Consider the following 16,529-nt stretch of genomic DNA (forward strand, 5'->3'; position numbering starts at 1 on the left):
AGGATCCCACATGCCGCGGAGCGACTGGGCCCGTGAGCCACAACTACTGAGCCTGCGCGTCTGGAGCCTGTGCTCCACAACGAGAGGCCGCGACAGTGAGAGGCCCGCGCACCGCGATGAAGAGTGGCCCCCACTTGCCACAACTAGAGAAAGCCCTCGCACAGAAACGAAGACCCAACACAGCCAAAAAAAAAAAAAAAAAAAAACAGAAATAAGTGGAAGAGAATTTCCACAAGTCCTCACCACCCCTCCACCTGCCCCCTTGCCTCTGAGCCCGTGTTGCCCCTTGGTGGGCACAAGGAACCCTCTGTTCTTCCCTAAGACCACATCTCCACGGGAGCCCTCCACCCACTTGCCCTCCCAGCCCACTTACCTCGCTCTACTTTCTTTTATTTCCACTGCATGTATCTCTTCCCAACATTATATGACTTGTTATTATGCTTATTGTTTATTGTCTGCCTCTCCCACCTAGAACAGCAGCTCTCCGAGGAGCTCTCTGGGCTCAACCCCTTTATGAACATGATAAACCCCCAGTGACCGGACGACGCCTGGCGCACTATAGATGCTCACTAAGTATTTGTTACATGAATAAATGTCCCTACAACAAACAAACTGCAAGGTCATCCACATGTACACAAGTCTTCTCTTGACTTCATGGCCTATACCTCCAGTACCCTATTTCTCTGCAAAACTTCTCAAAAGAGTTGTTTAAAATCACTATCTCCCATTCCTCTTGCCCAGGTCTCTCCTAATCAATCTCTGCAGGTTTTTCAATTTTGTTAATCATTTCAAGGAACCAACTTTTGGCTCTGTTCATCCTCTCTGTTGAATGTGTGATTCTTTCTATTTCATTAATTGATACTCTTTCCTTTATCGTTTCCTTTCTTCTATTTTCTTTGGTTCAATTTGCTACTCTTTTTCTAACTTCTTGAGATAGATGCTAAGCTCATTGATTTGCAGCCTTCTTTGTTTCTAATATGTATTGGAAGCTTTAAATTTCCTTTTATAAGCATGGCTTTAGTGACATCCCAAAAACGGAGATGGAGAATGTACATTAAGGTTAAGGCTCAGTTCTGTTTCATATATTTTCTAGTATCTATGATGACTTCTTCCTTAATCTATGTGTTACTTAGAGCCACATTTCTTTCTCTTTTTTTTTTTAAGCAGTAAAAACAGATTATATTTAAAAAACACAAAAAACAAAAAACAATTGCAGTCGGGGAAAACACACCTCAGTTTAGAGCTGGGTTCAATTCCTAATACAGTAAAGATAGCTGGGGATTTTTAGCCAATAAGCAGAATGAGGGACTCAGTGGATGGAAAATCAAAGGTGAATGGAGTGATTCCTGCTAAACCAACTTAACAGGATTCTTCCTGATGTCATGCCAGAGTGATAGATAACAAGGGTGGGGAGCCTTTCTAACTTGACTGAGCAGGCTTCTTGCTATAACTGAGCCAATGCAGAGAGCCACATTTTATTTTATTTTATTTTTTAATGGGTATAGTTGTTTTACAATGCTGTGTTAGTTGAGAGCCACATTTCTTAATTTCTAAATTTTTGTTATTGATATCCAGCTTAATTGCAGCCTTCAGAGAACATACCTTGAATGATGTCTATCCTTTGATGTTTGTTGAGATTCATTTTATACAACCAGGATATGCCCAATTTTTGGAAATGTTCTATGTGTGCTTGAAAAGAATGTGTAGCATGCAGTTATTGGATATCTGTGTATTAGGTCAGTTTTGTTAATTATATTGTTCAAATCCTCTATCCTGACTCTCTGCTAATCTATTCTATCAATTACCGAGAAAAGTGCATTAAAAATCTCCCACTATAATGATGTATTTGTATTTCTTGTACTTATGTCAGAAGGTTGATAGCATAACCTTTTCTATATTTTGAGGTGATGCTATTATGGTTCTACAGATTTAAAATTGTATGTCTTCTTGGTGAATTGAGCTATTTGTTATTTGAATCATTTATTTTATGAAGTTGATCCTTTTGAGCTGAATAGTTTGGGGTGTTTTTTGGCCTGAAAGTCAGTCTTCTCACACCAGTTTTCCTTCTGGTTGGTACCTGCACGGTCTGTCTTTTTCCATTCTTTTTTTAAAAAATTAATTAATTAATTTTTTTTTTTTTTGGCTGCATTGGGTCTTCGTTGCTGCACGCAGGCTTCTCATTACAGTGGCTTCTCTTGTTGCGGAGCACGGGCTCTAGGCATGTGGGCTTCAGTAGCTGTGTCTCGCAGGCTCTAGAGCACAGGCTCAATAGTTGTGGCACATGCGCTTAGTTGCTCCACACCACGTGGGACCTTCCCAGACCAGGACTTGAACCCCTGACCCCTGCATTGGCAGGCGGATTCTTAACCACTGAGCCACCAGGGAAGCCCCATCTTTTTCCAGTCTTTACTTTCAACCTTTCTGCACTTTATGAGTTGGACGTGTCTTTTGTAACTAGCATACATGTGGGTTTTAGTTTTTTGTCCAATCTGAAAATCTCTTTTAGTTGGAACATGTAGTCTGTTCACATTTAACATACTGATTCATTTTATTTTACAAACACAATATGCCAGGCACTGTCCTCAGCACCTGACATACCCTGACACACTTAATCGTCATAGACAGGCATATTAACTCCCTTTTCAAGGTGAGGAAACCGAGGTACTAAGAGGTTAAGAATCTTGTCCAAAGTGTGCAAAAGAAACAGGTGGAACCAGATTGGAATCCGGGGTGTCTAGTGTGCTTGGAATTTTAAATCTTCCACTCTATTTTGTGCTTTTGATTTGTCCTGCCTATTCTATATATTAATATTTTTTCTCTCCTTTCTTGACTTTTTGGATTGATTATTTTAAAAAAACAAAACCGAAAACAAACAAAAATCCAACCTTTTCCAGATCATGCCACCTCTGCTCAAAACCTTTTATTTTCTGTTCCTCCTGCACAAAATGTAAGTTGCATGAGAACAGATGTTTTTGATGTGCTGTTCATCACTTTATCCTCATTGCTATACCTAGAATATTTCCTTGTACACAGTAAATGCTCAATAAACAGAGGTGAAGTGAGCGGTTGAACGTGATTTGCCTTATTACCAGCAAGCGCTGCTCTGGGGTTTCAAACGTTAACCAAGTTCCATGGCCACAACCCAAGTGACACAGAAACTTTTCTGCATGATATCAAACAATTAGAGAGAGTCTGTCAACAACCTATAAAATGTCATTTCAGATATTTGAGTCATAACTTGTTACTCCTGTGCAAAATATAAGTGCTCACTTAGTAAACAGCAGGAGGTTTATAATACATTTATAAACCCTTTTATATTTGGTCCCAGATGTTATAAAATGTACAAAGACTTTTATTTATAAAAAGTACAAAAAGTTTTATTTCATAAAGTATATTTTTAATATAAAACTAGAACAAAGTTCATCATATGTGTTCCTCTTTTCAACATAGTGCAACAATGTTTATAAAATGATCTATTTTTCAGGAGTTGCTCTCCCAGAGATTAAAAAAAAAAATCAAAACCCACTTTTCTTTTGCATGTACTTAAACTGACTGCCTTACCAAGTTTGTTTGTTTATCTTTTGCACAACCAAGTTTTAACCCCAGCTTCAATATAACTAAGTTTATGTAGGACTACAATTTGGCCTACTTATAGAGCACAAAATCTCAAGTTATCTTTTAAGTTCAAATCGCTATTAATGATGCTTCACTTAATTCCCTCAGTGAGAATATAGGTGAGAGAATAAAAAGTAGCTGTTCTTTTCTTTTTTTTAACTGGAGTACAGTTGATTTACAATGTTGTGTTAGTTTCAGGTGTACAGCAAAGTGATTCAGTTATACATATACATATCTAACTTTTTTTCCAGATTCTTTTCCCTTATAGGTTATTACAAAATATTGAGTATAGTTCCCTAAAGTGGCTTTTCAATCAGGATTATTAGCAAGTATCCCCTAAATGATGTGAAGGTATTATTCGTTATAAATGTGGGAAGGAAGTGCAAATGGGAAGAGATATTGAATCTTTTCCTCCTTTTTTCTTTTTTTTTTTTTGCATATGCACCAACCTACCATCCCTAGGATCAAACTTACAGAACAGCTCAGAAACCAGGGGACTCTCACCGTGGGAGCCTGGGCAGATGGGCAGATGCTTGTCAAGAACAAGCAAATATTTACACCTCTAATGGCTGGTGATGTGTATAAGACGTACTGTGACTTGTTTTCTAGATACCATCAACACACTCTATAAAAAGACAAGAAGACATGAGAATCTATAGGAAGGCTGATTTTTACTTACCCTCAAATAGAAAGACAAGTATATTTTGTATCCAAAGCTCGGACGTGGGGCAAGCGAGAGGGTGGGGGTCATGCCACTTTGCTCTTCCTCATTTGTACAAAACCTCACCTCTACACTCAGGATAGAGAGATAACAGGAGTTCCCTGGTGGCCTAGTGGTTAGGATTCCAGGCTTTCACTGCCACAGCCCGGGTTCAATCCCTGGTCAGGGAACTAAGATCCTACAAGCCACGTGGTGCGGCCAAACAAAGCAAAACAAAACAAAAACAAACAAAAAAAACCCCACCGGGGCTTCCCTGGTGGCGCAGTGGTTGAGAATCTGCCTGCCGATGCAGGGGACATGGGTTCGTGCCCCGGTCTGGGAAGATCCCACATGCCGTGGAGCAACTAGGCCCGTGAGCCACAACTACTGAGGCTGCGCGTCTGGAGCCTGTGCTCTCGCAACAAGAGAGGCCACGATAGTGAGAGACCTGCGCACTGCGATGAAGAGTGGCCCCCGCTTGCTGCAACTGGAGAAAGCCCTCGCACAGAAACGAAGACCCAACACAGCCAAAAATAAATAAATAAATAAATAAATAATTTTAAAAACCACCAGAAAACCTTTTTGAAGCCATTTGGAGCCTGAGATGTCTTGTCATTGTCTGAAGATTCTTCAATCACTATGCCAAGCGACACAGATGTTTCTCTTTCTTCATATGATGAAGATCAAGTATCTAAACTTATCCAGAAAGCTAGAGAGGCACCATTTGTCCCCATTGGAATGGCAGGTTTTTGCAGCAATCGTTGCATATGGATTATATAGATTGAAGAGCAGGGGAAATACTAAAATGTCTGTTTATTTGATCCACATGCGTGTGGCAGCCCAAGGCTTTGTTATGGGAGCAATGACTCTTGGTGTGGGCTATTCCACCTACCGAGAATTCTGGGCAAAACCTAAACCTTGGAACAGGAGATGCTGTCTTGGTCTTCTTGGCGGTGCTTGCTTTAGTTAGACATCTCATATTGAGATTTATGTTTATGTTGAAAATAAACTGGGTCAGACAATAACATGGTAATTTGAACACTGGCGTCCTTTCTTGCAGGCTTGGTTTGCCTGGTGACCAAGTTACCGTGACTAGTTCACTAGCTAGGTCATTCAGGGAAGTCAAATTAGCACAGAAGAAACATGTCACTTTTAAATGCACTTGGTAGTGGTACAATGTCCACCTTATTTTTTTTTTAAGATTTATTTATTATTAATTAATTAATTTAATTTATTTTTGACTGTGTCAGGTCTTAGTTGCGGCATGGGGGATCTTCACTGGGGTGCGCGGGCTTCTCTCTAGTTGTGGTGCGTGGGTTTTCTCTTGTCTAGTTGTGGTGCGTGGGTTTTCTCTTGTCTAGTTGTGGTGCGTGGGTTTTCTCTTGTCTAGTTGTGGTGCGTGGGTTTTCTCTTGTCTAGTTGTGGTGCGTGGGTTTTCTCTTCTCTAGTTGTGGCACGCAGGCTCCAGGGCGCGTGGGCTCTGTAGTTTGTGGCACGCGGGCTCTCTTGCTGAGGCGCACAAGCTCAGTAGTTGTGGCGCGTAGGCTTAGTTGCCCCGCGGCATGTGGGATCTTAGTTCCCCGACCAGGGATCGAACCTGCGGTCCCCTGCATTGTAAGGTGGATTCTTTACCACTGGACCACAGGGAAGTCCCCAATGTCCACCTTCTTAAACTCTTCTGATGAAATTAGTTCTAAAGAGGACAACACGCCAACCAATCCTGAAATGCTCCCAGTTAGTTGCTGCAGAATATCATATGCTTTTGATGTAATGTAGGACTCTTATTTACCTCAGTTAATTTAACTCTTTCTGACTGCCTTGTGGACTGAGTACTGTTTTGAGGGCCGGTTGGCTATTGAGGAACGCTTTCAGGAACGGAATACAACATTATAAACCTCCTAGCAATTATGTGTATGTTTTTAAACCAAACCTAAAAAGCTGATAACAGAGCTGCTTAGAAGTAGTATTTATTTCAGAATCATAGTTGTAAACATGAAAATAACTTAAGGGACTTCCCTGGTGGTGCAGCGGTTAAGAATCTGCCTGCCAATGCAGGGGACATGGGTTCGAGCCCTGGTCCAGGAAGATCCCACATGCCGCAGAGCAACTAAGCCCGTGAGCCACAACTACTGAAGCCCGCGCACGGCAACAATGAGTAGCCCCCACTCCCCGCAACTAGAGAAAACCCGCGCCCAGCAATGAAGACCCAACGCAGCCATAAAGAAGTTAATTAATTAATTAATTTAAAAAAAGAAAATAATTGTAGATCCCCGTTTAGCACTTTTGTAATTGCAGGGTTTTATTTTGCTGCTGTTATATTAGAATTTTATTTTATTGGAGTAAAATTGCTTTACAGTGTTGTGTTAGTTTCTACCGTACAATGAAGTGAATCAGCTATATGTGTACATATATCCCCTCCCTCGTGGACCTCCCCCCTGCCCCTGCATCTAGGTCATCACAGAGCACCACGCTGAGCTCCCTGTGCTATACAGGGAGGTTCCCACTAGCTATCTATTTTACACATGGTAGTATATTTATGCCAAACCTAATCTCCCAATTCGTCCCATCCTCCCCTTCCCCCCCGTGTCCACATGTCCATTCTCTACATCTATGTCTCTATTCCTGCTCTACAAATAGGTTCATCTGTACCATTTTTCTAGATTCCACATATATGCGTTAATATACGATATTTGTTTCTCTCTTTCTGGCTTACTTCACTCTGTATGACAGTCTCTAGGTCCATCCACATCTCTGCAAATGAGATGTTGTTCCTTTTGTTCCAATGTTGTTCCAATTTTGTTCCTTTTTATGGCTAATATACATCTTGAAATAGAAATGTGTTTTTTAAGTGCTAATGCAAAGGTAAATGAAAAACACTTTTTTTAATGTGTGCAGTATGTTTATTTTCTCTATAAGAATCATAAATATTAAACTAAATAGATTACCTATAATGGAAGTGATTTATGAGCAAACTGGTTTGGTCAGACATTATACAAACTTTGGTATGCTACAGAATGCTTTGTTGTACTTGTGAAATTTTCTTGTCTAACCTGAATTTACATTCCATGGTGATAACATGGTAAATGTAGCATTATTAAAGTAAGTGAACACATACAAAAATAAAGAAGATAACCATATGTATTTTGTTGCCCAAACTCAGAATAATACCTATTTGTTAAAAGAATCCTCCCTGTCTTTTTGTTTTTTTAATTTTACACTTTATTTATTTATTTATTTTTGGCTGTGTTGGGTCTTCGTTTCTGTGCGTGGGCTTTCTCTAGTTGCGGCGAGTGGGGGCCACTCTTCATCGCGGTGCGCGGGCCTCTCACTGTCGCGGCCTCTCTTGTTGCGGAGCACAGGCTCCAGATGCGCAGGCTCAGTAGTTGTGGCTCATAGGTCCAGTTGTTCCACGGCATGTGGGATCTTCCCAGACCAGGGCTCGAACCCGTGTCCCCTGCATTGGCAGGCAGATTCTCAACCACTGCACCACCAGGGAAGCCCCCTCCCTGTCTTTAATAAAGCAACCCAGCAATCCAACCAAACACACAGCTAAAATAATCACTTGGATTAAAATCTAATTTAGGGCCTCCCATCTTTCCAAACTGAACTCAAATTTCTTAATAAGTCATATTGATCCACTCTACCTTTGATCCATCTCCTTTTGAATTTCTTTATTTAATTCATCGACTTTCTGTTGTAGCTTTTTCCTTCTCTGTTCAGGTGGGAGGTTGCTGAAATCTTCTGGAGTCGCACCCTGCAGATGCAAATAGAAATAAGCCAGAAAACCTCACGGTGCTCCTTGACAAAAAGACACCGAGGGAAGCCTGCGGGAAAGAGTCCCCAGATAACAGGGCAATGCAGATGTCTGCATGTGTTTTCATGAACTAAATTAAGCTCTTTCCCACGACACCCAGCTGAGATGCAAAAATCAGTGCATGCAAACCGCAAAAGGCCCGCAAACCGTTTCATGCCGGCCCCGCCACCTCTGACAAGGCAGGGAGCACCGAGACAGGAAGATATACCTCTGACTCCAGAGAGGATCAATGAAAAACAAATTTGGAGACTGATTCTGCACTTTACTGTCAGTGTCGGTGGCAACACTGAAGCTTTAGGTTTATGTTTCTTCACATAAAACAGTGATAAGTGCCCCCGCCAACTGTTTCATTTCCATGGCACTGCTTCTCCCCACCCCACCCAGTCTGAGTATTCCTTCCCGTCTCTTCACACAGGCTGAGGCCAAAAGTTTCCATCCCCGTGAAGTGACAGATGGGACGTCTAGTTCCTCAGAGAATGTGGGTAAAAGGGACATTAAAAAAAAATCCCCCCCCCACCTCCCTCCCATGCACTCTTCTTGCCTCTGCTGCCTCTAAAAAATCTGGTCGGTTCTTTTTCGTCATCTTTAGGATCATCTCAGAGAATTCATAGAGAACACCGCCCCCAGCCCCAAATTCAAAACCAACTTCCCACAGTGTATGAAATCGGCCTCAGCTGTTTCTAATTCATCAGAAGAAGTGTACTTTGATATCTTGATTCCCTTTCAAAAAAATTGCTCTCTTTCCTCTGTGCACGTGATTTAAGTAGAAAATATCAACCGTGAGTTTCTAGACTCCTACCTACGCTTACACGTCAGAAGCTGTAGCTAAGCTGTGGTCATCAGGTGCTTTTCCTTAAATGAGGCTATTTTCATAAAGAAAGAGAAATTTATCAACAGCCAGGGATAAGCCAGGGAATTTAGAAAAGAGATTTTGCTTTAGAACCAATTAAACAAAGGCAAGACGGGCTTGCCTGGGAGTGGGTGGAAAAGAAGGGACCGGATAATATAATTGCAAAATTAGCTTGAGTTTGCCAAGCAGCTTACACGGGGGCTTGTGACTGAAGTTCCTAGGCTGCTTATGAGAAAATGCCAGGCTGCTGGGTTGGAAGTTTGTGATTCAGCAAATAGTTCACCACTAAGGCCACCAAAGACCTTTCAGCTAATAGTCTCAAAGACTTGTGTGTGTGTGTGTGTGTGTTTGAGTGAAAAGCAAAATAGAAGTGATTATTCCCTAATGCCAAACCAAGGAAGTTCAACTTGCTTCTAAAACTAAGATGAAGCCAACTAATCTTCAATATACAAATAAAGCAGACTTATTTTTCCTTTTCCATATACTATTGGGCTATAACACTTGAAACCTTAATTAAGTGCTTTTCAATTTTCTCAACTCAGTCACTGAGCCTGAAAGCTCAGTACTTTGTTCTCATGCTGAATTGACTTAAAACAGATCAGCATGTTTTCTAGAACAGAGATTTTGTTTTTGTTTCATTTTTGTTTTAATGCTAGAATGCGACAAAACACAGCGTGAGATACACTGCTGCAGAAGTCAGCAAACCTAGTAAGCAGTCAGTGTTAATTCATACAGATTTATTGAGCCTCGCTATGTGCTATGAGACCCAAAAGAGCTTTCTCAGTGATGGAAATGTTCTCACATCTGCACCGTCCAATATAGTAGCCACACGTAGCTGCTGAGCCCTTGAAGCGTGCCCAGTACAACCGTGGAACTGAATTTTAAAATTTTAGTTACTTTTCATTTAAATTAAGTTAAATTTAATTAAGTTACCTGGGGTGAGTGGATACCATATTGTACCACATAGGTCTAGACTGTGAACAGGTGTAAGATTTGCACTGGATAAACAGGTGCATAGAAATCTGTAGTAAAAAACACTCTAACTTATGACTTATAAATAGATAGCCCAAACAACAATAACAACAAATGCAACCCTGATTATCTACAAAAACGAAAGCAATTAAATAATAAATGAATCCCCTTCACTTGATCAGGAGTTAGTCTAACTGACCAATTAGGTCCCTTTCAATAGATATTCTATATTTCTGTGTTGTTATTTAAAAACTAATCCCAGTAACTATGCCTCAAACAAACTTCATGTTACCATTGGAGATTCAGGTCAACAGCTTCTTCTAGATCCAAAGAAACTTGAGGTTTCTGGAAAGTACCTTCAAAGGTTCATTTTGTCCTATTCGCCTTTTGAAGATTGAATTCTTTCAAACAATACTCTCACCTATGATTCATTTTGCCACAAAAGAATTTTTAGTTCTACCTTCGAGTCAGAATAGATTTTCTGAACTCTTTGGAGGGGCACCTAAGAGACTGGCAGTACCAGGGTTTGGAAAAAGGGCCAAAATACGCATATTTTCAATGGCTGTGGCTCTAAGAGGATCTTGTTTTACGTGCTACTGGAATCAAACACTTGCTCCTGGGCAATGAAATGAGCTGCTTCTTGAGTTTTATTATTTTTACACCCAAGCCGTCTGTGTGTAACTTCTTTGTTAGCTTCAAAGTAAGGGCATCAAGCAACAATTCAATACAAGGTTGGTAAAATGATTTATCTCAAACAGAAAGACTGCCTGATAATATTATCTTCAGCTGCTAACACGTGAGCAAAAGAACAAATAAAGGGCAAAAAAGAAACCCTGGCATCTGACAGACTCCCAGTTAACGGATCCAATTTCTCCCAAATTCATACTGCTGCTAATGACTGATGTTCATTTAAGATCTTTCCTTCTTGTAGAATTCTTCTTGGGATTTTATTTTGCCGTCTAAGAAATGTTTAATTTAATAAAATATTCCTTTTCCTTAGGGCTGGAACAGTTGCCAAATACTGAGTCAGGTCAAAAAATTAGGTATATATATGTTTATGTATATACTGAAACACATATAAAAGTATGTATAAGGATAACCATAAAATATTGTCCTACTTTCTCAACAGCAGCGCATAAAATGCTGATCTTGTTCCTGGTTGAAGAAGTGTCACAGTTCACCATTGTCCATAATTTTAGGATATTCTCAGCTCTGGTGTTTGAGACTATTACGTAACTTACACATATTTGAAGTACAGTAATGGGTTATGTGGTTAAGAGTTTCTTTTAATAGATTTAATGATTAGTTTGACTATTTACTAGGGCTATGGAATTAAAAGTAGAAACAACACCGAACACTAAAGAAATCATTTTAGAAAGGCTTAGGAGGCTCTTTTCATTGTCCATAAAATCGTCTTTGATTTCTTAAATCAGCTATGCGCAAGGCACCAATGTATTTATGTAGCAACTTAAAGATTTCATGACCTCCAGTTCTCGAAGGTGCCTTAGACCTGAGTTGGAGCCCGGCATCATTCCTGCATGTCTCCCTCAGGTCCCCAGCATTTTTCATCTGCTTCTATGGCTCCCGGGGAGGAGCAATTTTCAATGATTATATTTGCTTTTATTCCAAATGATCCAATACATAAACTCCCTCATATTTAATGTTCATATTTATGTTCATATTTAAATAAAGTTTATCAACATCTGTCATCCTCTTAAGACTCCAGTGGTAAAGAAAACCAAATCATGAGTTAAGCGTTAATTTTCTTAGCAACTTGAAAAGATTACGATCACCTCTGTTAGACTCTGGACCTTTGTATTCCAGAGGTCTAATAAAGAAACACCAACAAAAGCACACACAAGAGAAACACAAATCAACAGTTAACTCTGAAGATATGTTGCACAGTGGCACAGCACCCACAAAACATACACCAAAAAACCTGATTAGATTCAGGACATGCATGGAGGAATTGTGCTTACCAGCTTGAGAGAAAGCTTCGTGTAAAAATTGAAGGGGTAATAGGGAAAAAAAGAGAGAGAGAGAGAGAGAGAGAGAAACAACAACACATGAGAAGAAGAGGAACTTGGTCCATTCCACTGAATTAACATAACACACCAATTCACCTGGCACTTTGTGAAAATGATTTGTAGCGGTTCTGTGCCAAAGTTCCCAAGAGGGGCTGATCGACCAAAACCTTTCTTTAGCTGCCACGTTGCCAGAGCAAAGAATACAGATAGAAAAGGAAAGTTTCCGTTTACTGCTCTGGATTGGTCACATCAGCCTGAGTATAAACTAATATAAGTTTGCAGTCGGTGAAACAGCATGATTACAAAAGATGGAAATAATCGCATAGCCTTTTGTTCACCGAATTTCCCATGGAAAGTTTCACACAGACTAAAAGCGTTGGGAAAGCAATTAGTTCCAGAACATCCCAGTAATATTTTTATCTTAAGGAGATCTAATAAATACGAACAGTGGCATTTCCTAAAGGTATTAAGGCAAAGTCTCAAACTGGTAAGTGGGAACCAAGGACTGGAAGATGCTCTAAGAACCAACCTCCAGGGAGCCTTTCAGCGCCCGGCTGGAGGTGGAAGCATGATGCTCTCTTCCACCTGCGGACTTCATGTACCTCTTGCTCTGCAGAAGGTGTCTTCTGGGGCTTTCTATCGAACTCAGAGCCCTACCCACAGGGGTTCTATAGCATCTGGGGAGTTAACAGAAGCTGCTGCTCTTACAAGTTTCCTGTAGGAAATAGATAGCCAACTGTCTCAACTACTGAGGTGTACTTACTCCTTGCTATGGAGTTCCTGTTAATTACCAGGACACAGCAGCTGCAATTCTGCTAGGCCCGGAGACTGGCAAAACTATACTAATTACTGGATCCAAAACCAGATTAAAAGGCATCTCAAAATTAGGAAAAGAAACATTGGTTCTTCAGAAACAGGTGAGACATGCTTTTTGGCTATAAAGCAGTATTTTGAGAGCTCGGTGCACACTTACTTAGCTGTTATCAACCCTAAAGTTTAGGCAATTGGTAGTAGGATCCAAAAATATGTCGGAGACAAAGTACCAAAGAAAGTGTCCTTTGATTTTAAATTGGGAGGGGAGAGGGTGTTAAAAATTCCTTAACTAGATTTTAAAAATCTTATTCTTCAGATTAACTCAAAGTTGATACTTCTTTGTGAACAAGCATTAAGCTTTTAAAGAAATTGTCCCTATGGGGAAAAAGACTTTTAAGGAAAGATGTAGCAAGACAAAACTTTGGGGGAAGCAGGTACAGTCAGATTCATGACCGCTCTCACACAGGCAACCTACATGAATGCCTTGAGCCCCTCTTGTAAACTTTAGCACAGATCTGTTCATCACAATTTGAGTTCTTTACAGACAACACTTATGGTGCACAGCAGAAAACTTTGCAAATATCTTCCCTGCAAAGCATACGTCCATATACAAATGCTTCTCAGACATTACTGTATAAATGTCCTAATTTGAACTCAGCACTCTATCTGCTTGCTATTTGGCTACTTCCATTGCTTAAAGTAATATATTCTTTCTTAAGCATTCCAAAAACAGAATTCTAACATCAAAACTAAGAGCATAGGAATATAACCATTTCATAATAAAAAACAAGTCATTAGGATTGAGAACAAATCTCAACAGAGATAGGCAATATCGAATTCTCAGACAAATTCAATTTTCTGAAGTGAACAGTGATGGATAATCTACAAGAAGTGCCATCACAGTATATGGTATCCTTTTTAACAATTATAAACTGGTTTTTGGTCTTAAGCTGTAAGCCAGCCAGTTAGATCATTTCAAATTAGAAACTGAATCATCTGCCAAGAGAATACTTTTAAAGGTTGCATTAAGTGCATTGCAAGACACCTGAAGAGCTAAAAAGCTGTCAGTTTCAGGCAACAATTACGGACCCTGGGGAGCCACGAGTGTCAATAACACATGAGGGCACACAGAGCTGGCGGATCCATGTGTTATTGGGCCGTCACAGGTACTAACCTCAAGTACAAAGAAAGGGGACGGTGAACATGAATATATAAGTATCTGGTTTAAGGTCCACGGAAAGTCATTTCACTGCTCTATGACCTTGCTCAGGCTTCGCTGATTTTTTGGTTGTCCCTTACGGATCCACGGATCCATCTGTTTCAGACGTGGGTGTGGGTAAGCGTGCTACACGCTGCCGTCTGCGAGAGTGTCATTCTCCCGTGACCAGCTGCCTTTTAGGGGTGAAATTCTGCCGTAAAATCATACCTAGTGACATCAGCTCAGACGGCAATCCCAATCAGTGAAAAGGGGAAAAACACAAGCTCAGCTCACTGACATTTTTAGGAAGTTTGATAGTTTGGTTCCTTTTTCCATGCAACTTTTCCGGAAGAAGAAGCCTGTGTGGTTGGATCGATACAGTGAGGCTTTTCCCAGCGTCCGGGTCAGAGAGCATCTGGGTCCCCAGTCTTGGTGCTGTCACAGGGGTTAGTGCCTGTGCCGTGACCGTATGACCTAGCCGTCACAGGTAAACTTACAACATAATCCCTAGCTTCAAAAGCATACGTGGGTTTCCCTATCGTCCTCTTCATGAGTTCTTTGTGAAAACAGAGAGACTGAGTCTGCCAATAATCAGCAAGAGAACAAGGTAAAATAAACAAAATGAAAGTAACCAGAAGATTGTTACATCTGATAAACAATTGGTCGGGATTTTCAAAATCTTTTGATCAACGATGATGGTATTTTTCTGTACAATTAACTCTAAAACGTGGGGAAAGTATGTCCATATTTTAGATTTAGAAGCCCCTTGCTCATACCAGAAAAAGAAATGTTAAGACAATAAAGTTACACTTTGTAGACTGCAAATTGAGAACACACAATCTAGCTTCATTCTTCTTTGACTTCAGTAAAGATGAAATAATGGTTAATAATGGCGGCATGCCAATCTTTAAAGATGTTCAATGAGACATTTGCTTACAAATGTGAATGATTTACAACAAAAAATATTTTTATCCTACTTAGCTCTTCAGAAACGAAATTACTTAGCGAAGAAACGTTTGCATAGGATTTATACATTCTGATAATAGAAACAAATGATTAAAATCTGGATCTGAAAGCTGAAAAACATGATAAATAAAAAGACATATTAAAATAACAGGTTTGTTATTCTCCTAGAATCCTTTTCCTATCTTTGGCGCAACAGTCTTAAAAAGTAGAATAAATGAAATAGCAAGGACTGCATCATTTTAGTCATGGATCCCATTAAACCACGTACCTTCCGTTTTGAAATTGCTTTAAAATCAAATTTATTTCCCCAAACTTCAGATTTTTTTAAACTTCCTCATCTTACTTGTATGATGTATTTCCTTTCCTTTTTTTTTTTTTCTGCACTGCTACTTCCTGAAGAAAAGTACATCAAATCTGATCCTAAAAACAGATCAACTAAAAATGAGGGAAGCAAAAATATGTTTCTATTTATTTACTGATGCTTCTAGTGTGTGTGTGTGTGTGTGTGTGTGTTTATTCTTGAAAACACACTCAAAGTTTAGGAAATTTTTTTAAAAAAATAGAAGTTTGCTGAGCACAGATTTGAGGTGTAAGAAATAAAATTTATTTTTGCTAATTATGTTTTTTTTTTTTTAAATGGGATAGGGTTCCTTTAATTAATCAAAATAACCTGTTTCTCATTTCACTGTTTTTGTTTTCAAGTGTTAATTTTTTCCTAGCCATCTTTTCTTACACTTATTGATTACTGACATTCTTGGTCTCTTCCTAAACATTTAGAGAACACCATGAAACATGATTCAGAAACCATGTGCAACCAAAAGACTGTGATGTTGAGAGAAGAATGGAATAGATACATACACAAATGGTAAACAATCATGAATATTCAACATCCTTCATTATGAGATTGCAAAAGACAATGCAGAGATATATTTATAAATATAATAAATGAGTGCTCTGTGAAGGTTTTGGAAGCAGCAGAGATGGGGTAACTGATTTACAGTTAATGGAAAATTTTATAGTCTATAGTCTAGTATAGCGACACACAGTCATATGTTGAAAATTCTTCGATGAACAAGGAGCAGAGATGGATGGAGAATTCTAAAAGCCAGCATAATGGAGATCTAATTATAGAACTCAACACGATTCATCATCCACTTTTGAAGCTATATTCTGCCTTCCAACAAGGCCTCCCTTGAAATCTTTAGGAAATTAAATTCTAATTCTTAACCTGGATATGCTGGGTAACCTTAAAACAGGATAATTCCACCAACTGCATTCTTTGCATAAAACGTTGAGATTCCATTACTAAAGGAACTCTGCATATAAAGAAATGAGGTTTTTGTCCCTTATTTTAAAAGGTAACAATGTAGCTATCTACTATATTTACAACTTTTTTACACAGAGGAAGGGAAAAGTAAAAGTTGTATTTGTACAAGAACACATCCCACTACAACTATATTTCAACTCCCACAGGACAGGACAAAAGAAAACCTTACTGGATATGTTAATGCACTGAATGTTTGTTTACTCATTATTCATTATAAAGAATATCTGCGGACGGCTTAGACTAGACT

At 39.5% G+C, this 16,529-nt stretch overlaps 1 protein-coding gene and 1 pseudogene across 11 annotated transcripts in view; one reads left to right on the plus strand and one right to left on the minus strand.

Annotated features, from left to right (window-relative positions):
• Window positions 1-16,529, minus strand: part of FNBP1 (formin binding protein 1) — a 143,521-nt gene that overhangs the window by 12,303 nt on the left and 114,689 nt on the right. For 4 of the 11 annotated variants that reach the window (XM_036854777.1, XM_036854771.1, XM_036854770.1 and 1 more), the window contains 3 exons: window positions 14,487-14,570; window positions 11,931-11,945; window positions 7,960-8,069 (listed from right to left, as the gene is read on the minus strand). In XM_036854777.1, coding sequence (XP_036710672.1) covers window positions 7,960-8,069; window positions 11,931-11,945; window positions 14,487-14,570 — 209 coding nt within the window. The remainder of the gene's footprint in view (window positions 1-7,959; window positions 8,070-11,930; window positions 11,946-14,486; window positions 14,571-16,529) is intronic. The other 7 variants (XM_036854780.1, XM_036854779.1, XM_036854776.1 and 4 more) reach the window with 2 other exon arrangements.
• Window positions 4,955-5,285, plus strand: LOC118896915 (annotated as a pseudogene).

Source organism: Balaenoptera musculus, chromosome 6 (assembly GCF_009873245.2).
Source record: "Balaenoptera musculus isolate JJ_BM4_2016_0621 chromosome 6, mBalMus1.pri.v3, whole genome shotgun sequence".
NCBI classification, from domain to species: Eukaryota; Metazoa; Chordata; class Mammalia; order Artiodactyla; family Balaenopteridae; genus Balaenoptera; species Balaenoptera musculus.